At 47.0% G+C, this 18,845-nt stretch overlaps 1 protein-coding gene and 2 long non-coding RNA genes across 5 annotated transcripts; 1 reads left to right on the forward strand and 2 right to left on the reverse strand.

The window, feature by feature from the left end:
- Window positions 1-2,729: 2,729 nt before the first annotated feature.
- On the forward strand, window positions 2,730-15,045 carry LOC308469774 (zinc finger protein RFP-like). 3 transcript variants are annotated; one of them, XM_080992704.1, is made up of 8 exons: window positions 2,730-3,379; window positions 6,285-6,380; window positions 8,329-8,559; window positions 9,745-9,767; window positions 10,549-10,667; window positions 11,055-11,087; window positions 12,355-12,384; window positions 14,308-15,045. In XM_080992704.1, the coding sequence occupies exons 1-8, from the start codon at window positions 2,954-2,956 to the stop codon at window positions 14,823-14,825; spliced, it is 1,476 nt and encodes a 491-aa protein (XP_080848830.1). In that variant the 5' UTR covers window positions 2,730-2,953; the 3' UTR covers window positions 14,826-15,045. The 3 variants fall into 3 exon arrangements, with proteins under 3 accessions (XP_080848830.1, XP_080848832.1, XP_080848831.1); XM_080992705.1 differs by lacking the exon at window positions 12,355-12,384 and having other exon boundaries at window positions 2,733-3,379; XM_080992706.1 differs by lacking the exons at window positions 11,055-11,087; window positions 12,355-12,384 and having other exon boundaries at window positions 2,731-3,379.
- Window positions 3,387-6,273, reverse strand: LOC308470234. Its single transcript, XR_013982287.1, has 3 exons — window positions 5,635-6,273; window positions 3,918-4,328; window positions 3,387-3,774 (listed from the first exon to the last, which is right to left on the reverse strand). It is a non-coding gene; the product is annotated as an uncharacterized lncRNA (long non-coding RNA).
- Window position 15,046: 1 nt separating the features above from the next.
- Window positions 15,047-18,798, reverse strand: LOC308470239. The gene is made up of 2 exons (XR_013982292.1): window positions 18,445-18,798; window positions 15,047-17,655 (listed from the first exon to the last, which is right to left on the reverse strand). It is a non-coding gene; the product is annotated as an uncharacterized lncRNA (long non-coding RNA).
- Between the last annotated feature and the right edge of the window lie 47 nt (window positions 18,799-18,845).

Raw genomic sequence — 18,845 nt, forward strand, 5'->3', positions numbered from 1 at the left:
GCATTCAGCCTCCCCAGACCCAAACTGTGCTGGCCGTTCCTCCCAGGATTTGAGGAGAAGGGCTTTTCTGCTCCAAAGTGCACTGGGCTTTCACTAACGGGAACTGGACTTCTGGGTGATGGCTGCGTTCATTTGCTCCCTGGTGTCCTTTGGACTCACGCTTTTGCTCTGCAATCTCAGCTAACAAAGGAATGTTCCTCAGGGATATTCCCTCTGGCACAGCTTCCCTTGGTGGGAATTCTCCATCTTGATCTCTCTCCTTTTACATGCAGGTGAAACAAAAAACATTTTTTAAACATTATGTGTGTGGGAAACCCCTAAGCAGGACCTGGGAACAAGCGCCCCTCCTGGAGGCTCCAGCAGCTGCTATTCAGGAGGATTACTGCTTCCAACCATGGAGGCAGAGCATATAACCATCCAAAGTCTTCAGGTAAAGGTAAAGGGACCATTAGGTCCAGCCGTGACCGACTCTGGGGTTGCGGCGCTCATCTCGCTTTATTGGCCGAGGGAGCCGGCGTACAGCTTCCGGGTCATGTGGCCAGCATGACGAAGCTGCTTCTGGCGAACCAGAGCAGCGCATGGAAATGCTGTTTACCTTCCCGCCGGAGCGGTACCTATTTATCTACGTGCACTTTAGCGTGCTTTTGAACTGCTAGGTTGGCAGGAGCAGGGACTGAGCAACGGGAGCTCACCCCATCGTGGGGATTCAAACTGCCAGCCTTCTGATCGGCAAGCCCTAGACCCTGTGGTTTAACCCACAGCGCCACCCGTATCTAATCCCCTGTTAAAGCCCTCCAGGTTTTTCAGCCATTGGAAGGCACCACACTTTATTAGGAATATAGGAAGACTTTACACTGTGTAGTAATATTGATTAATAATAATAGCCAAGTCGTACCAGGCATTCATATCTAGGGAAGGAACGCCATAACTGGGCTGCCACCATGCAGATGGTGCCTTCTGCCAGGTCCATCGAGGTCAGTCTTGCCTCCACTGACTGGCAGTGGCTCTGCAAGGTCTTCCCAACCATACCTGCAGATGTCCTGGTCAGGGATGATGGGAGCTGTAGTCTTAAGCAAACAGAGGGCACCAGGTTGGCAAGGCTGAAAGCGTCTGTTTCAATCTGAAGTTCTTTGCCAGCGTGTTAAAAAGGGATAAAGTTAGAACTAGCAACCAGATTTTTAGGAGTTCTCTTCACGGAATCAAGTCCCGCCTGCTAAATCAGAACTCCTGTCCATTTAGGGCAGAGGCATATTTTCTCCCAATTCAAAAATGACAAGGAAGCCTATGAATGAAAAATGTTGCAGTATGAGATATAAGGATTTGCTAGAAAATAAAACCCCAAGGTGGCTGTCACCAATGGAAGCGAAAGCCTTGAAAAAGGTCAATATGGAGGTCAAATGGCCGAAATATTGGGAAATTTTGGAACAAGACGGAGATAGGCTGAAATTGCAGAGTTTTGAAAAACTAAAAAACAAAGTGCGAGACTGGCTTCATTATTATCAAATAATGGAGGTATTTAAATTGGACAGGAAAATTGGCTTCCAGGTGGAAAGATCCAAATTAGAAACAGAATTGTTAGAACCCAAGACTAAGAATTTGTCAAGAATGTATAACTTGCTGCTGAAGTGGAATACTCAGGATGAAACGGTAAAATCGGCTATGATTAAATGGGCACAGGACGTTGGTCATAACATTATGTTTGCTGACTGGGAACAGTTATGGACCACAGGTATGAAATTTACGGCATGTAATGCCTTAAGAGAGAATATTATGAAAATGATATACAGGTGGTACATAACCCCAGTTAAGCTTGCGAAAATTTATCACTTGCCCGATAACAAATGTTGGAAATGTAAAGAAATTGAAGGTACTTTTTTTCACCTTTGGTGGACATGCCCAAAGATTAAGGCGTTCTGGGAAATGATATATAATGAATTAAAAAAGGTATTTAAGTATACCTTCCCCAAGAAACCAGAGGCCTTTCTCCTGGGCATAGTAGGCCAAATGGTGTTAAAAAAGGATAGAACTTTCTTTATGTATGCAACAACAGCAGCAAGAATACTCATCGCAAAGTATTGGAAGACACAAGAACTTCCCACGCTGGAGGAATGGCAGATGAAACTTATGGACTATATGGAATTGGCGGAAATGACTGGTAGAATCCGTGACCAGGGAGAAGAGTCGATGGAGGAAGACTGGAAGAAATTCAAAGACTATCTTCAGAAACACTGCAAAATTAAGGAATGTTAGAGTGATGTTGGACTGAAAACAAGTGGTTTCCAGCTGTACAGGTTAAAGTTAAGGATAGATTAAGATTAAAGATCAAGATTAAAGATGTTTAAAGAAATGGAAATTTGATAATAAAAGGGAAAAATTTAAAGCTATATGATATTAAAATCAAGGATTAGGTTTAAAAAAGTTGAAGTTATATATTTTAACGTTTTATTAAATTAAAGATTGGGATTAAAAAAGTGGAAAAGAAACTGCTGGACAAATAATGTGGATTGGAATACAAAAGAGGGAGGTATGAGGAAGTCCAGAAAATAAGTAATTTAAAATTGGAAATGGAAAAGAGAGTTTGTTTTTAATTGTTATGTTTTGTGTTTTTATTGTTAAGTTTTGTATTGTTTTTTGTGTGTGTTGTTTTTCTTTTTTGTTTGTTTAAAACCTTAATAAAAAATTATTAAAAAAAAAAAAGAAAAATGTTGCAGTATGAATACCACAACTTACCAGGTACGTGTGTGTTTGTGTGTAATCAAAAGCATTGGAAGCAATCCAAAAGCATTGTCTGCTACTTGAGAAAACATTCAGCAATTGCAAAGACCTGGAGACATTTAAAAAAAATAAAAAATAAAGATCACGTGATCACTGAGTCATTTCCAGGAAGGGAAACTCCCAGTGACTGAAAACTGAAAAAGCGAAACTTAACTCGGGTCTTCAGCACGAGGGAGCCATGGCTGCTGCAGGGGGTCACATCCAGAATCTCCGTGATGAAGCCACTTGCTCCATCTGCCTGGATTACTTCAAGGATCCAGTGACCATCCCAGAGTGTGGGCACAACTTCTGCCGATCCTGCTTGGTCCTGTTCTGGGGGGAATCGAAGGCGGAGGCTTCCTGCCCTCAGTGCAGAGAAAAAGTCCAGAGAAGGAACCTCGTCTCCAACCGGCAACTGGCTAATATGGTGGAAATAGCCAAGAATCTCAGCCTTCAAGAGGGAAAGGAGGAAGGAGGGAAAGGAGGAGTCTGTGAGAAGCACCAGGAGCCCCTGAAGCTCTTCTGCAAAGTCCATGAAGCCCCCATCTGCCTGGTGTGCGACAAATCAAAGGAACATGAAAATCACAAGGTGATTCCTTTGGAAGAGGCTTTGGAGGAATACAAGGTAGGAGATCCCTGGATCTGGAGGGGGAGAAATAAATAGCTGTGGATTCTTCTTGGGAGGTTTGCTTTTTAGTTCTGAAGTCCAAAGTAGACATGGCATTGATTGTTCGTTGTTTATCACCTTGGAAGCAGCCCAGGGGGAGCCTGAGGGCTCCTGGGATGGCTGGAGGGGGGAGTTGAAGTCTTTCTCTCTGCCAGGGGGACAAAGGGATCTTGAAATACTCACAGCAGCTTCAAAGATTTGAACTGGGACCTTGGCAGGGAGAGAAAGGGTTAACCTCATCCACATCCCCCAGCAAGGTTGCTTTGTAAATATTTAGAACAGCACAAATGTAAACTGCACATACACAACTAAGTACATGTCTCCTTTGGTTACCAGGATGCCTCCTCAATGCCCTGCAAAACAGAGAGCAGCAAGGGATCAGCGTGGGGTGGGGGGGACCGGGACTGTTAGCCAGGAATTGACCAGATGGTGCAGGATCCCACCCCCCAAGTATCTGTTGGAAGCAGATTTGGGAGTGGGGAGTGGAAGGACCTACTGGTGGCTTATTCTGGGGGTGCCGTGGAGCCTGTGCAATGAGGTTTGGGGGGGGCTGAGGATCTCCTCCCACCCCAAATGGCAAAGGACTCCGTGGTTCAGAGTAGCATCTGCAAGGACAAGGGGGCAAGGTGACTTTTTCATGGCAACTCGAATTGGACCTGTGCAATTAGATACTACAAATAATGCCTTTTAATCCCTTTTTAAAAAAATCACTTGTTCTACTACAGTGGTGCAAAAATGCTCCTGTGGCATGCAATGCCAATAATGCCACAAAACAGTAATAATAGAAGCTGGTCCCTTTGAATTGGCGGGAGGACCAGACAGCAATCTTCTGACCGAAGGAGCTACTTGGGTGGATTCTGGCCGCAGCAAGAACTTCTTTGGCCCAGAAATGGAAAAAGCTGCAGCACTTACCGTATTTTTCGCTCCATAGGACACAGTTTTTCCGTCTTAAAAACTAAGGGGAGAAGTCTGTGCATCCTATGGAGCGAATGCAGGGAGGGAGGCAAGCAGGAAAAGCCCCCCAAGAGCCACACACAAGCTTCGCGAGGCTCTTGCGGGCTTTTCCCCAGGAGGGAGAAGGGACTGACGCGGCCAGTCAGCCCCTTCTCCCTCCTCTAGAAAAGCCTTGCGCAACCTCTCCAGCTGGGGGGGGGGGGAGGCTGTGAAAGGCTAAAGAGGAAGCCAAGGCAGCAAGCTTGATCCATCCGGCTCGCTGCCCGGGCTTCCTCTTTTGCCTTGCGCACCTCTCCAGCCCCGGGAGGCTGCGCAAGGCTAAAGAAGCCAACTTTTTAAAAATCTCTCTATCTCTACCTCTTTTTCTTTTTTCATCCTTTCGCCACCCCCTTCTTTTCCTCTGGATCAGTGTTTTTATCTAGATTAACATTTTAGTTTGGAGGGGGGGATATTATAAAAAAGGAAACTTTGCAGCTTTTATTTTAGCATACAATAAAAACAGATTAAACAAAACACAAAAGAAGGAAATAGCATAGAAGAAGAAGAGAAAAGGGAAAGAGGGGGGATACAAAGCCATTTACCAGAGGTAGATCTTAACCCTTGCCTCACCTGGGAGCTTCTCTGGGCAGGAATTCCCTCGGCTTAAGTGGGGTGGGGGAAGAGTGGCAGGTAAGGGGGTAGCTACCTAGACACTGAAGCCACATGTTTCTCTGATGAAAATTGGGAGTGGGCATTGTGTGAAGTGGCTGTGGATCTCCTGCCGCAGAATTGTAGGACTGTATAGAGTTGGGAGGGCCACCCGAGGGTCATCTAGCCCAGCCCCCTCACAATGTAGGAATCACAGCTAAAGAACGCCAGGCAGATGGTCCCCCAATCGCTGCTTAAAAGCCTCCAGTGGTGGAGACCCCCAACACCTTCTGAGGTCATAGAATTGCAGGGTTGGAAGGGAACCCCAGGAGTCATCTAGTCCAGCCCCGGTGGACAGCAGGCGCAATCCATCCCGTTGTGCAAGGCTAAAGAGGAAGCCAAGGCAGCAAGCGGGATGGATCGCGCTCGCTGCCTTGTCTTCTTCTTTAGCTGCGCTGGAGAGGTTTAGCTCCTGGCTGGAGAGGTTGCACGGCTATGGATCCCGCTCGCTGTCTTGGCTTCTTTGCTCTTTGGGGCTGTGGGGGGGGGGAATAATATTTTTTTCCTTGATTTCCCCCTCTAAAAACTAGGTGCATCCTGTGGTCCGGTGCGTCCAATAGAGCGAAAAATACAGTAAATCTCCCCTGGTGGCCCAAGCAGACGTGGGCTCTGGCTACTGCAGAGAAAATAACTGCCAAATAGCAGAAAACCAGAATTGCCATCTGACCCAATTCAGCGGCAAAGCAGAGGGGTCAAGAGGAAGGGTGGAAAAGCCCTAGGCTTGCAGAAGAGGGGTTTGGAATGGGTGAAGTTTTGAGAAGGGCTGCTCTATCCCTGCATCTCTCGCCTCTTGGGCTAACCTCACTATCTCTTTGACGCTAGACTGATACGTCCCAGGTTGGCTCCTGCCTTAGCCCTTCCTCCTCCTCTTCCCACTTCTCCCTGAGACCTCAAGGTGAGAAGTCAGGCTGGGACTCCCAAGGAAGGGAGAGGAGGCTGAGAGATCACTCCACAAGGGAGGGTGTTTGAGAAAAGGTGAGGGGCTGCCAGCTCTGCAGGCAAGGGGGGACCTAACTGGGATCCTGAGGCCACAGGGGTGCTGCAGATGAATGTAGCTGATCCATGGAGCCGTGGGCCCAAAACCGCTGAAAACCTCTGTACTTTTATTTCCTCCAGGAAACTACTTTGCTATTCTAGCAAGGCCACTGGGCGCAAGAAGCCATTGTGATTTTCATTTCTCTGTGTGTCTCAATCGAAGCTGAGTTTTCCCTTTTCTCTTTAGAGAGAGATCTGTCACCGCCTGGAGATTCTGAGGAAAGAGAGAGAGGAAATTTTGGCCCATCAAGCAGATCTGGACAAGGAAAGCAAAGACCTCCTGGTAAGTGTCTCTGTTGTTACTAGACAGGGAACAAGCACTTGAGACCTCCAGGTATAGGGCAGTATATAAATTCAATAAAGAAGAAGAAGAAGAATCGAGTCAGGACTGAGAAGTGATGGGGAAATCTGCCTATTTCAGCTTCTCCTCATTTCTCATTTTTCATATCAGTCTGTTTATTAATTTATTGTTCTGAAAATGAATCAGATGTTAGGGTAGCTACCTCCTTGTATAAATATTCTGATCTGTACTTTACCCTCATAAATATGAATGAATTTATTAATACGGTCACAGACCAGCGTCAACATTGAAGAAAAGAAGCCGTTTGAAGAGACGGGTGGAGACTTTAAGCTTCATTCACCAGCAGGGGAAAAGAAGACATAAATATCTGGAGTATAGAAACAGTTTCAATAAGAACATAAAGGTAAAGGTAAAGGGACCCCTGATCATTAGGTCCAGTCATGGCCGACTCTGGGGTTGCGGCGCTCATCTTGCTTTATTGGCCGAGGGAGCCGACGCACAGCTTCTGGGTCATGTGGCCAGCAGGACTAAGCCGCTTTAGGTTGGCAGGAGCAGGGACCGAGCCACGGGAGCTCACCCCGTCGCGGGGATTCGAACCGCCGACCTTCTGATCGGCAAGTCCTAGGCTCTGTGGTTTAACCCACAGTGCCACCCGCGTCCCAATAATAAGAACATAGTTCACGGCAAAAAATGGTCTTGGGGTATGAACTCACTTGGATATTTAGTATCAGCCTGCATTGGGAGGGTGTGGGGGAAGAGGTGCTGTCATTAAGAATTCCTTCATCTCATCAGCCAGAAGACCTGCTAAATTAAGTGCTGTGAAGGTGATGAGGACAAAACCTTGTGGTGCGGTACTTAAACCATTTCCCAACCTCACTAGGGTCTAGCTCTGCAGGTTCAGAATTGCTCAGGTTCGAGCAAGAGAACACAACCAGGCAGATTGAAGCAAAACAGTAGCTGGTTAGGAAGCCTGATCTATTTATTGTTGCAACATGGTTTCCACGAAAAACAAAGAAAAAGCCCAGAACAAAGGGTTGCATGAGTTTTTAAAAGTTCCCACAGTTTCCCATAATACATTTCACATAGCGTCATCCAATTCAATATAGTAAAATAATTTATCTAGCTACTCATTTTTTGTCGGTATTGTTTCCTTTTCCCAATTTTTGGGAATTAGTGTTCTCGCAGCTATGGCTGTTGTCGAGTCCTCATAAATACATTTTTTGTGAATATTATCTGGCTGGATGAAGCTTGAAAATATCAGAATTTTAAAGCTCTGTTTTGGTCTCCATATTTTTTCAGCAAGAGCAAATTAGGCAAATTCACCTTTGAATGCCGCTAAATTGAGTTTATTTCCCCTTATCGTCTATTATGTGAATAGCAGTCGAAGAAGAAGCCTGAGGACTTGTGAGCTGAAAGGGTGGAAGCAATTCTAACCAAATCCTGATTTACCATAGATTCTACTAAAGAATTGTCTTTCTAAATGTGAGCTCTTGTTCATTTTTAGGAAACTCAGGCCATTTTGAACCTTTAAAGAAAATAGGGGAGCTATGGGGATGAACTCTGCACTTTGTTCTCCTCTGTTTCTGTTCCTTCCTACACCCCAGTCTAAACTGAGGGGTGTTTTATGTCCCTGGATGTTCTCTGAACAGCCTAGAACTCTGGTTATGCCATGCCCCAAAACATGCAGGGAAAATCCATGGCTAGGAAAAAAGAGCTCCTTCCTTTAGGCTATATCCGTCTGCAAACTAGAAGTCAACAGAAACAGCAATGGAGAGGCCTCCCCTCAAAATAAAGGTTTACTTCTTTAGCCACTGGAGGTTTCATGCTATAGAAAAATCAGAAGTGTCCTCCCTGTGGAATTCTCATAATTTTCTTTCTGCTGTTTCGAGGCTAAGCACCAAACACACTCAGACCTCCTCTTTTCTTGCAGAAATTAACAGAAACAGAGAGGTTGAAGATTGTGGAGAAGTTCAGAGAACTGCGCCAGTTCCTGGAAGAACAAGAAAAAGGTCTGCTGAATCATATGGAAGAGGTGGAGAAGGAGATTGCAGGGAAAAGGGATGAGCAGGTGGCCAGACTCTCCAGGAAACTCTCCTCTCTTGAGAGGATCATCCAGGAGATGGAGGAGAAAAGTCAGCAGCCAGTGAGTGAACTCCTGCAGGTAAGATGGTGGCAGGAACAGCCCAAGGCTCCAGGAAAAGGCTGCCTCCCATCCTTCATGTGTCTCTTTCATGTATGCAAGAAGTGCAGGGGTTCAGATGATGGAGCCTCTAGTCAGGTTTGTAATGGACAGGAAGACCCAAGAGACCTGGGATGCTTAACTCACCTGAATGCAGACTAGAGATTCTTCTGTGTTCTTGATGGAACAGGAGGTGGTTTTCTGCTCTTTGCTGATGATTTGTCTCCAAATGCCTTCCTTCTTGGCAATGCTGCCTTCCTGCCCTGGGATGGGCTTCAGTGAGGATTCAGGCCTCCTTCCAACATGAGCCAGTCTCTTGACCAAGCTTCTCTTCCCGTTCCCTCCACAACTTCTGGGTTGATCACCTTCACAATGGATACAGAGCGGCCCAAAATGGTGCTCAGTCACAGTGACGAAAGAACAAGACAGAGGGACTCATCCTGTCCCACCCCTTTCCTCCAGGAAAACCTGCTCTCTACTGCTGAATGAGAGCAAACCTCAGCCAGGTTTTCTCCGGATTGACGTTTGCTTTGATGTTGAACTAAGGAGCCGGTTTTCCCTGAGGGAAAGCGGCAGGGCAAAGGCAAAACCACTTGGACCCGTGTTTTCTGGGCACAGGAAAAGCAGACGTGTGGATGAGCCCAAAGAAACACGGAGCTGTTTTATTACCCCTTTGGAGGCATTTTATGCTGCAGGTGCTTTTTTATTTCTATTTGGAAAGTAGAATGTGAAATTTGGGGACTTCTGTGGAAGACAATTTGGGACAGTTCTCTGGTAGGATTATCCTGTAGGCTTACTTACGTCTGAATTGCACAGTGCAAACTGGATTAAAGTTAATAAATTATAATCTAAGACATGAGATGGGTTGGAATCTTCTATTGAATCCATAAACATGAGATTTTCTTAAATGCTGGTGGATTTTCATAAGGATTTTCAACAATAATTGCAAACTGATGTGGAAATGTGGAGAACTTGATACTGGAAAAATTAATAATTTCAGATTGGAGAAATAAAAGCTGTGAGAAACCAAAACTGGCTGATTCCGCCATCCCTGCCCACAACCTTGCCATGTGCCAGGCAGACTGACATCCGAGGGCCAGGGTCTGAGGGGGTCTTCCTAGTGTGGCCTGTGGTGTGCAGTGAATTCCCTTCTCTTTTCCCCTCTAGGATGTGAGAAGCACCTTGCAGAGGTAAGTGGATCCTGCTCATTTCCATTAGCCTCACTCCCTGAGGCTGAGATGCAGGAACCTCAGACATGGTCCTCCAGGGGCTGCAGGGGGGAGACTGTAGGACTCACTCCCTGAGGCATCTCACAGGTAAAAGCAGGAGCCCCTCTTTGGAACTTGACAATGGGTAGATCACAGTTGGTCTTTTTATACTGTGAGTAGATCTCAGTCTCTTGGGAGTTGGACGTGTCTGCCTTAGTTGTTTCCTTCTAGACTGACTAGTTCAGTCACTCTGCAGCAAACACTCTGCCTGCCACCCCACCCTGTCCCAAGCAAACTCCTGCCCCATAGAGCCCCTTGAGAGGGGGCGATTATTGACCAAGGAGCAGGAATTGGCTATTTTCTTGACCATATTCCGGCTACAGTATTTCAATTCAAGGTGTCTCAGGTGCAGAGTAGAGGTTTTAAGGAACATTTCTTTTTCTTCCTCACCCCTTCTCTGGGGACATCTAGAGAAAGTAAATGTGTGCTGGCTGTCACCACCCTCAGACAATTCCTGCCCCTTGATACCATATGATTCTGCTGCTTCTTTGAATAGACATCAGTGGGGAGACCCAGAGGCCTGGGGTTGCTGTTTTGGCCCTTGGGGGTCTGGCTGAGGAGTCCGTAGTGAGGAAGAAACTCCCCACTCAGCGCCTGCCTGTCCCCCTAGGCTTCTTCCAGCTGACTTCCTCTCAATTCCTTTCTTTTCCTTTAATAGAAATTGTGGATTTGAATGCACTGACATTGTTTTTCTTTTGACCAGGTATGAGAAAAGAGAGAGTCCAGAGAACCCACTGCCTTTCCCTCCAGAGCTGAGGAACAGGATCTTGGAATCCTGTGATCTAAATCACCTTGTGGAGGATGCAATGAAACAATGGAAAGGTAATGAAAATTGGCTGCCAGGATTTCACACTGGAAATTCTAATATTTCTTCAGAACTGAACATGCCAGGCTCTTATTGCATGGAATTTAATAACCCCAGGATACCTTCCTTCTTGGTGCTCCAGCCTTCATTTCCTGTCCCCCAGAATGGCCCGTGTATATTGTGACGCTGGATCCTGTAAAGGAAGCCTGAACCAGAGTGTATCTGTTTTCAATTATACGGAACCTCCTTTTCCTTTTGGTTACCCGTCTACACAATCTGGGGTTGTCCTGCTCTGAATGGAGTCAATTCAAGGATGCCACATTATGAAGTGTTACTTTTGTATGGAGATTTCTCTCAGGTGGAAGAGTGTTGCCCTTACACTTTATATCTTTTTGCTTCCTCAGATGCTGTGTTATACAAAAAACAGACTCAGAAAGGTAAATTTCCAGGGGAGGAACAATTTGACAGGAGGGATGGGGACTGATATTTCATGGTGTTAAACCGTCTGTTCTGCAGACTTTGGGACCCCCATCAATGGCGTCACTCTGGGAAACAGTCCTCTAGGGGGTTTGGGTTCTTTCTGTGTCCCATGAATGAACTGGGAGGGAGGTTGAAGGCTTGGATTGGGGGCAGAGATTGTCTGTGCGAAGAACCCGCACGCCAGTCTGAGTTTTACTCCTGCCTATAGACTAGTATCCTGGTTTCACCCTCGATTTTATAGATTTTGCTTTCTTTCATAAAATCTATATACTGCTTGTTTGTAGGGGAAACCCTCAGAGCCTTACAATATCCTACAAAAGCCCTTAAGGAGGATCCTGCAGGGTCAGTCCAATGTCCATCTTGTCGGGTTCTCATGTATAAGGAATCTCCCTTGCATTTTGTTTTCCCTCCACACAATCTGCAGAGGTTCTTCTGGGGCTTTTGAGATCAGCCCCATTCCAGGAGGGAGGACTTCCCATTGCATGAGACCCTTTGAATTACAGGGTAAAGCTCTGCCGGTTCTTCCTTTGGTTTTCCAGCATGCTTGGAAATTCCGGTTTCAAGAGCTTTTTCCCACCAGTTCACTTGGCGCTGATGTTAACCTTCCTCCAGCCATTCAGTACAGATTCCCATTTTATTCGTGGATTCTGAATGATTGTATTCCACCATTTTCTAGTATGGTTTACCATTTCTGATTTCCCCATGGAATCATGGAATAGTAGAGTTTGAAAGGATCCCAAGGATCATCTAGTCCATGGGTAGGCAAACTAAGGCCTGGGGCTGGATCTGACCCAATCTCCTTCTAAATCCGGCCCGCGGACTGTCTGGGAATCAGCGTGTTTTTACATGAGTAGAATGTGTCCTTTTATTTAAAATGCATCTCTGGGTTATTTGTGGGGCATAGGATTTTGTTCATTCCCCCCCCAAAAAATATAGTCCAGCCCCCCACAAGGTCTGAGGACAGTGGACTGGCCCCCTGCTGAAAAAGTTTGCTGACCCCTGATCTAGCCCAACCCCCTGCAATGCAGGAATCACAGCTAAACAGGTTAATTGTTTTAATTCCTTAGGCCTACAGTTGTTGTCTTTCAATTACTTGTTTTATGATGTCATCTTTTGCTTGAAATAAGGAAACAACAGATGCTATGTTATGGTGATGTTTTGTAAAAAGATTTTCTTTGAACTATTGCAGTGTAGACCATTAAGCCTATATTTTTGCTTCCTCAGATATCCAGTCTTTCAGAAATCTCCACAGAGGTAAATTTCACACGGAGGCCCCAATTCACAGGGGGGGGGGGAACTACTGTTTCATGGGGGGTCAAGAGTCTCTTCTGTACAATTGAGAATCATCCACAGCTTGACTCTAGCCCTCCTGTTTGTGCCACAAAGGCAGAGAGGGTGGACTTGAAGGGGGGAGAGAAACTTCCCAGAAGGATCAGGCGGAGGAGGGAAGAGTTTTACTCCTGCCTAGAGAGAGTTGGGTTGCTTTCCCATGTGACCTTTTTCAGGCCTGGTTGCCATGAGTCCTCCTTTTGCCAGCCATGTCTTCTATTTTCATGATCAAAATTTCTTAAAATTTGTATCGGGGCAGATTTTTTAAATTTGGCAGAATGTCCCCAAGTTTTTTTGTCCAGTTTTTTGGTTTACAAGAACCCATGAAATTTTGAATATTGCATTAGAGCAGGCATAGGCAACCTCGGCCCTCCAAATGTTTCAGTACTACAATTCCCATCATCCCTGACCACTGGTCCTGTTAGCTAGGAGTTGTAGTCCAAAAACATCTGGAAGGCCAATGTTGCCTATGCCTGCATTAGAGTCAGATCTAAGGCACCCGGTTAGTCTAATCTGCAGCAGAGAATCACAACAAAGCTGCATCTTAAGCTAGCGACATACTGTAAAAATCCCTTCTCTTGTGGCTGAACCAAAAGGACGCTGGCTCAGCTACAAGATCTTGGAGGAGGAGTCCGGGAGGGCAAGAGTTAACATCCCCCTGCCCTTAAGGAGAGTCCAGATGCAGATGTTCAACAGGTTAATAAATTGTTCTGTGCACACTTACATTCAGAAAGATGTGAACATGTGCCCAAATATTTCATGTGGCAAATGAGGGAGCTATATGTATTCTTATTCTTCTTTTGTTGTTGAAAGTTAAGAACACTGCTACTAGCAATATATCACAGCTTCTATAGCCTACATATAGTAGGGGTATTTCAAATGAGAGTCGTCATAGCGATCCATGGTTAAGAGTCAAAGTTGGCCAATGTGTCCTCTTTCTTGCTCTTCAAAATAGGGCAGCCCTACACTTGCCTAGCATGACTGTCTCAGCCCCAAACTGGTAACCTTTTGAGTTATTCCCCGCTTCCCCCAGGGAACTAGTCTTAAGGTATATATGAAATCCCAAAGAGAAGCCTGGAATAAGCAGTCCTTTGTAAAATTGCCCTGCCACCTGCCTCCTCTTCCCTGGCGGCAAGCCCTGAACTTACAAGATGGTTGGGAGGAAGGCAAGGAGAGACCAAGTGGGTGAGAGAGATGGAGAGCAGGAATAAACAGGCTCCCCATTTAACACGATTTTCACTTGTGGGCACGAGGGCCCAGAACATAACCCATGCGAAAGTGGGAGGAAGCCTATATGTGGTTTTGTGTTGTATTTTAATGCTGTGGACCACCCTGAGAGTTATAGATGAAGGGCAGTATGCAAATGTTGATATTACTACTACTACTACTACTACTACTGCTGCTGCTGCTGGGGGTCCTCATCTCCCAGCCCAACCCAGAGGTTGCCAAAGGCCAATTCCCACAGAGATTGTCAGAGGAAAGCAGCTTCTCTCCTCTCCTGCCTCCTCCAATTCTCCTCTCTTTCCCCTTAGATAACACAGAAGAGCTGAGTAAAAGGTTTCCTGGGTGGTTTTTCCCCTTAGAAAATGCCTTGGTTGGAAGGAGGGCAGGCACAATGTGCATTGAATATAAGAAAGTGAAGGAAACAGATTTAAAAATCAACCAGAAGATATTTATTCTGATCAAAGTCTGCAAGGAGGCGTCTCAGTCTTGCATGTGATGCAAATAAATCCCCTTGACCTGAAAGGGAATCTGGGTTTTTGGGGTGTTTCTTGGATTAGGATGTCCATCTCTCTCTCTCTGCTGACTCTGCCTGATCTTCTCTTTTCCTCATCTTCTTCCCAACAGCAAATGTCACTCTGGATCCAGACACAGCCCATCCCTACCTCATCCTGTCGGAGGATCGGAAAAGCGTGAGATTGGGAGACAAACCTCAAGCCCTGCCTGACAATCCTGAGAGATTCAGTGACTGGCCTTTTGTGTTGGGACGTGAGGGATTCACAGCAGGCGGACATTTCTGGGAAGTCACTGTGGGAAGTGGGGGAAGATGGACTCTGGGGGTTGCCAGGAAGTCTGTGAGGAGAAAGGGCATCTTCTCCCTTAGCCCTGAGGGAGGGATCTGGGCTGTGGAGAAATGGAGAGAAGAGTACTTGGCCTGCACCTCCCCTGTTTCCTCTCTTCTGTCCCTGAGGGAGGAGCCCAGGAGGATCCGGGTGACTCTGGACTATGAAGGGGGACGTGTGTCTTTTTCCGACGCCGACTCAGGAGCCGAACTCTACACGTTCTCAGGAGCCTCGTTCTCTGGAGAGACCCTCCTCCCTTTCTTTTATCTGTGGGGAAATGAAACCCCCCTCAGTATCTCCTGAGGAGACTAAATCTGCCTCTCAGGCCCAGCAGGAGTTTCTCTCCAGACCAGAGTGACTGATATAAAAAACATTTACCCACCAGGAGAACCTTGGGCAGTTTTTCAAGGGGAATTTGAGAAGATTCATTTTCCTTCCTTTTCCCATAATTCCCTCTGCAGCTTACTTCTTCTTAAAGAGACAGTCACACTTTTAACAGTCCCAATAAATCATCTTTTCCTCACCTTCAGTCTTGTTTTCCTTTTGAGATGTCTGATTTGGCAGAGCACGAGACTCCTAATCCCAGGGTTGTGGGTTGAGCCCCACGTTTGGCAAATGTTTCCTGCACTGCAGGGGGTGGGACTAGATGACCCTCAGGGACACTTGCAACCCTGCAATTCTACGAAACCTCCCTCTCCCCACAAGACCTTATGCAGCTGTGAAAATGCATGCATAATTGGATTACTAGAGGACTAAAAAATGAACCCCTTCCCCCACATCAGGCAGGAAAGCTCCTTACTCTGGAGACCTCAGATGGGAAGAACATAAAAAAGAAATTGAACAGGGCGTCAGCTTCAAATGCCCTCTGCAAATACAGCCTCCCCATCTCCACACGTTGTCAGAAATAAACCTCATTGCATTGAGTGGGGCTTCGGCCCAGTTATATGTGTTTAGGGTTGATGCATTAACGTTCCGTATTTACAGGCTGGATTCTGTCTATCAGGGGCATCAAATGGGGTGTCCTCTGGATAATGCTGGACTCCAACTCCCGTCTGACCCATCCAGCATGGCCAGGGGTCAGAGAGGATGGGAGCTGCAGTCCGGCAGCTTCCGGAGGGGGCCCCATGGGCTGTGCCGCCCTATACATTTCGTAGGACACCTTCCTTGTGTTCCTCAGCCCCACCCCAAAAGCACAATGCTCCCCCAAGGAGGGTCTTTTCAGCAAAAGCTGCATCTGATTTCTCTCCTGGGATACTAAGAGCTAGAACAACAAATGCCTGTGGAATTGACCTCTCTCAAAGATCTGGCAGGACTTTCTCCGGCTCCACTATCAGGGCTGCCGACTACTGCATTTCCCACGGGGTGGTGGCAGATGTCAAAATAAAGACACCTTTGCCGCCCCCCACCTGCCTGAGGGCCACCTCCCCTTGCTCCATCCCCTATATGATGTTGGCGATGTTTGTGTGTCATCATACAAACATCTTCCCTGTGAGTTTCCACTCACCCCATGGAAGGACACAAAAAGTGTCCCATTTGGTCCAGCGCCCAACAGGGGCCACCCAGACGCCCGTGGGACACCTGCAAGCGGGACCAGTGTGTAAAACCAGCCTCCCCCCCCCCCCTTGCAGTTTCCAGCACCTGAGATTTAGAAGTCTTCTGCCTCTGGACTGTGGAGGCAGAGCAGAACCGTTGTGCTTCACAGCCTAGTGCTCCATGAATTTGTCCCCTTGTCTTGTCCCCAGCTCAATGGGTGGAGCACGATAGTCTTAATCTAAGGGTCACTGGCTTGAGCACCACGTTGGGCAAAAGATTCCTGCACTGCAGAGATCTGGACTAGGTGACCCTGGTTGTACCGTTCAACTATGCAATTCCATGATTTTAAGTTGGTTGCCATCTCTGCCTCCAGTGGCAGTGAGTTCCATGGTTCATTTACACGCTCCACAACGAAATGCTTTTTTCTGTCCTGGATCTCCCAACAATCAGCTTTGTTTGGGGGCCACGACTTCTAGTGCTATGAGAATCTGCAACGTGGATATAATGTGTCTCTGTCTCCCTGCCTCCATCCATCATGGGGACCAGAGCAGAGGGTGGGCAGTTTTGTTTGTCCCCTCCTGGGGCAGGAAGCCTCGACAGAGAACTTTCTTGAAGTAACAACAACAACTGGCCATCCGCCTATGTCTTGTGACATAGATAAGGTGTGTGTTCTCCACTGCAAACCAGGTTGTAAACAACATTTCTCCCTCTTTTTTTCTGTGGAATGTGGCACTTTTCAAGAATATTAGCTGGACATATTCCCTAAATGAATTATCTGGTGTACGATTAATCCCTTCTTCTGAATGAAGCTTTTTCCACACTCGGGGCATTCATAAGGTTTCTCCTCCGCGTGGGTCCTTTGGTGTTTGATCAGCGTATCTCACTGAGAAAAGTTTTTCCTGCACTCAGGGCATTTGTGAGGCTTCTCCCCTGTGTGTGTCTTCCGATGTTCAATTAAGTTGCACGGGTGGTTGAAGTTTCTCCCATAATCATGGCACTCGTCTGGCTTCTCCCCTGTGTGGGTTCTCCGGTGTTTGAGTAACGTATCTCTCCGGTCCTGGAATTCGTGAGGCCTCCCTCCCGTGTGGGTTTGCAGGTGACTCGCCAAACTGGTCCTCTGGCTGAAGCTTTCCCCACAGTGGGAGCACTTGTGCGGCTTCTCTTCCATGAGGCCTCTCTGATGGCGCACCCAGATCTCTCACTGGGGAAAGGATTTCTCGTCCTCAGACTATTCGTACGCTTCCTCTCCCATGTGCATCCTCTGCTGCTCAGTTAGGGCGGATCCTCGCTGGAAGCTCTCCCCACACATGGAGCATTCATGAGGATGTTCTTCGGCATTCAGCCTCCCCAGACCCAAACTGTGCTGGCCGTTCCTCCCAGGATTTGAGGAGAAGGGCTTTTCTGCTCCAAAGTGCACTGGGCTTTCACTAAAGGGAACTGGACTTCTGGGTGATGGCTGCGTTCATTTGCTCCCTGGTGTCCTTTGGACTCACGCTTTTGCTCTGCAATCTCAGCTAACAAAGGAATGTTCCTCAGGGATATTCCCTCTGGCACAGCTTCCCTTGGTGGGAATTCTCCATCTTGATCTCTCTCCTTTTACCTGCAGGTGAAACCAAAAACATTTTTTAAACATTATGTGTGTGGGAAACCCCTAAGCAGGACCTGGGAACAAGCGACCTCCTGGAGGCTCCAGCAGCTGCTATTCAGGAGGATTACTGCTTCCAACCACGGAGGCAGAGCATATAACCATCCAAAGTCTTCAGGTAAAGGTAAAGGGACCATTAGGTCCAGCCGTGACCGACTCTGGGGTTGCGGCGCTCATCTCGCTTTATTGGCCGAGGGAGCCGGCGTACAGCTTCCGGGTCATGTGGCCAGCATGACGAAGCCGCTTCTGGCGAACCAGAGCAGCGCATGGAAACACCGTTTACCTTCCCGCCGGAGCGGTACCTATTTATCTACTTGCACTTTAGCGTGCTTTTGAACTGCTAGGTTGGCAGGAGCAGGGACTGAGCAACGGGAGCTCACCCCATCGCGGGGATTCGAACTGCCAACCTTCTGATCGGCAAGCCCTAGACCCTGTGGTTTAACCCACAGCGCCACCCGCGTCTCCTACCAAAGTCTTATCCTCCAGGAATTGTATCTAATCCCCTGTTAAAGCCCTCCAGGTTTTTCAGCCATTGGAAGGCACCACACTTTATTAGGAATATAGGAAGACTTTACACTGTGTAGTAATATCGATTAATAATAATAGCAAGTCGTACCAGGCATTCAGGGAAGGAACTCCATAACTGGGCTGCCACCATTCAGATGGTGCCTTCTGCCAGGTCCATCGAGGTCAGTCTTGCCTCCACTGACTGGCAGTGGCTCTGCAAGGTCTTCCCAACCATACCTGCAGATGTCCTGGTCAGGGATGATGGGAGCTGTAGTCTTCAGCAAACAGAGGGCACCAGGTTGGCAAGGCTGAAAGCGTCTGTTTCAATCTGAAGTTCTTTGCCAGCGTGTTAATAAGGGATTAAGTCAAAATTAGCAACCAGATTTTTAGGAGTTCTCTTCACGGAATCAAGTCCCGTCTGCTAAATCAGAACTCCTGTCCTTTTAGGGCAGAGGCAGATCTTCTCCCAATTCAAAAATGACAAGGAAGCCTATGAATGAAAAATGTTGCAGTATGAATACCACAACTTACTAGGTACGTGTGTGTTTGTGTGTAATCAAAAGCATGGGAAGCAATCCAGAAGCATTGTCTGCTACTTGAGAAAACATTCAGCAATTAAAAAAACCTAGAGACGTGTG

The sequence above is a fragment of the Podarcis pityusensis genome (genome assembly GCF_964106645.2).
Source record: "Podarcis pityusensis genome assembly, chromosome: 2".
Taxonomy (NCBI): Eukaryota; Metazoa; Chordata; class Lepidosauria; order Squamata; family Lacertidae; genus Podarcis; species Podarcis pityusensis.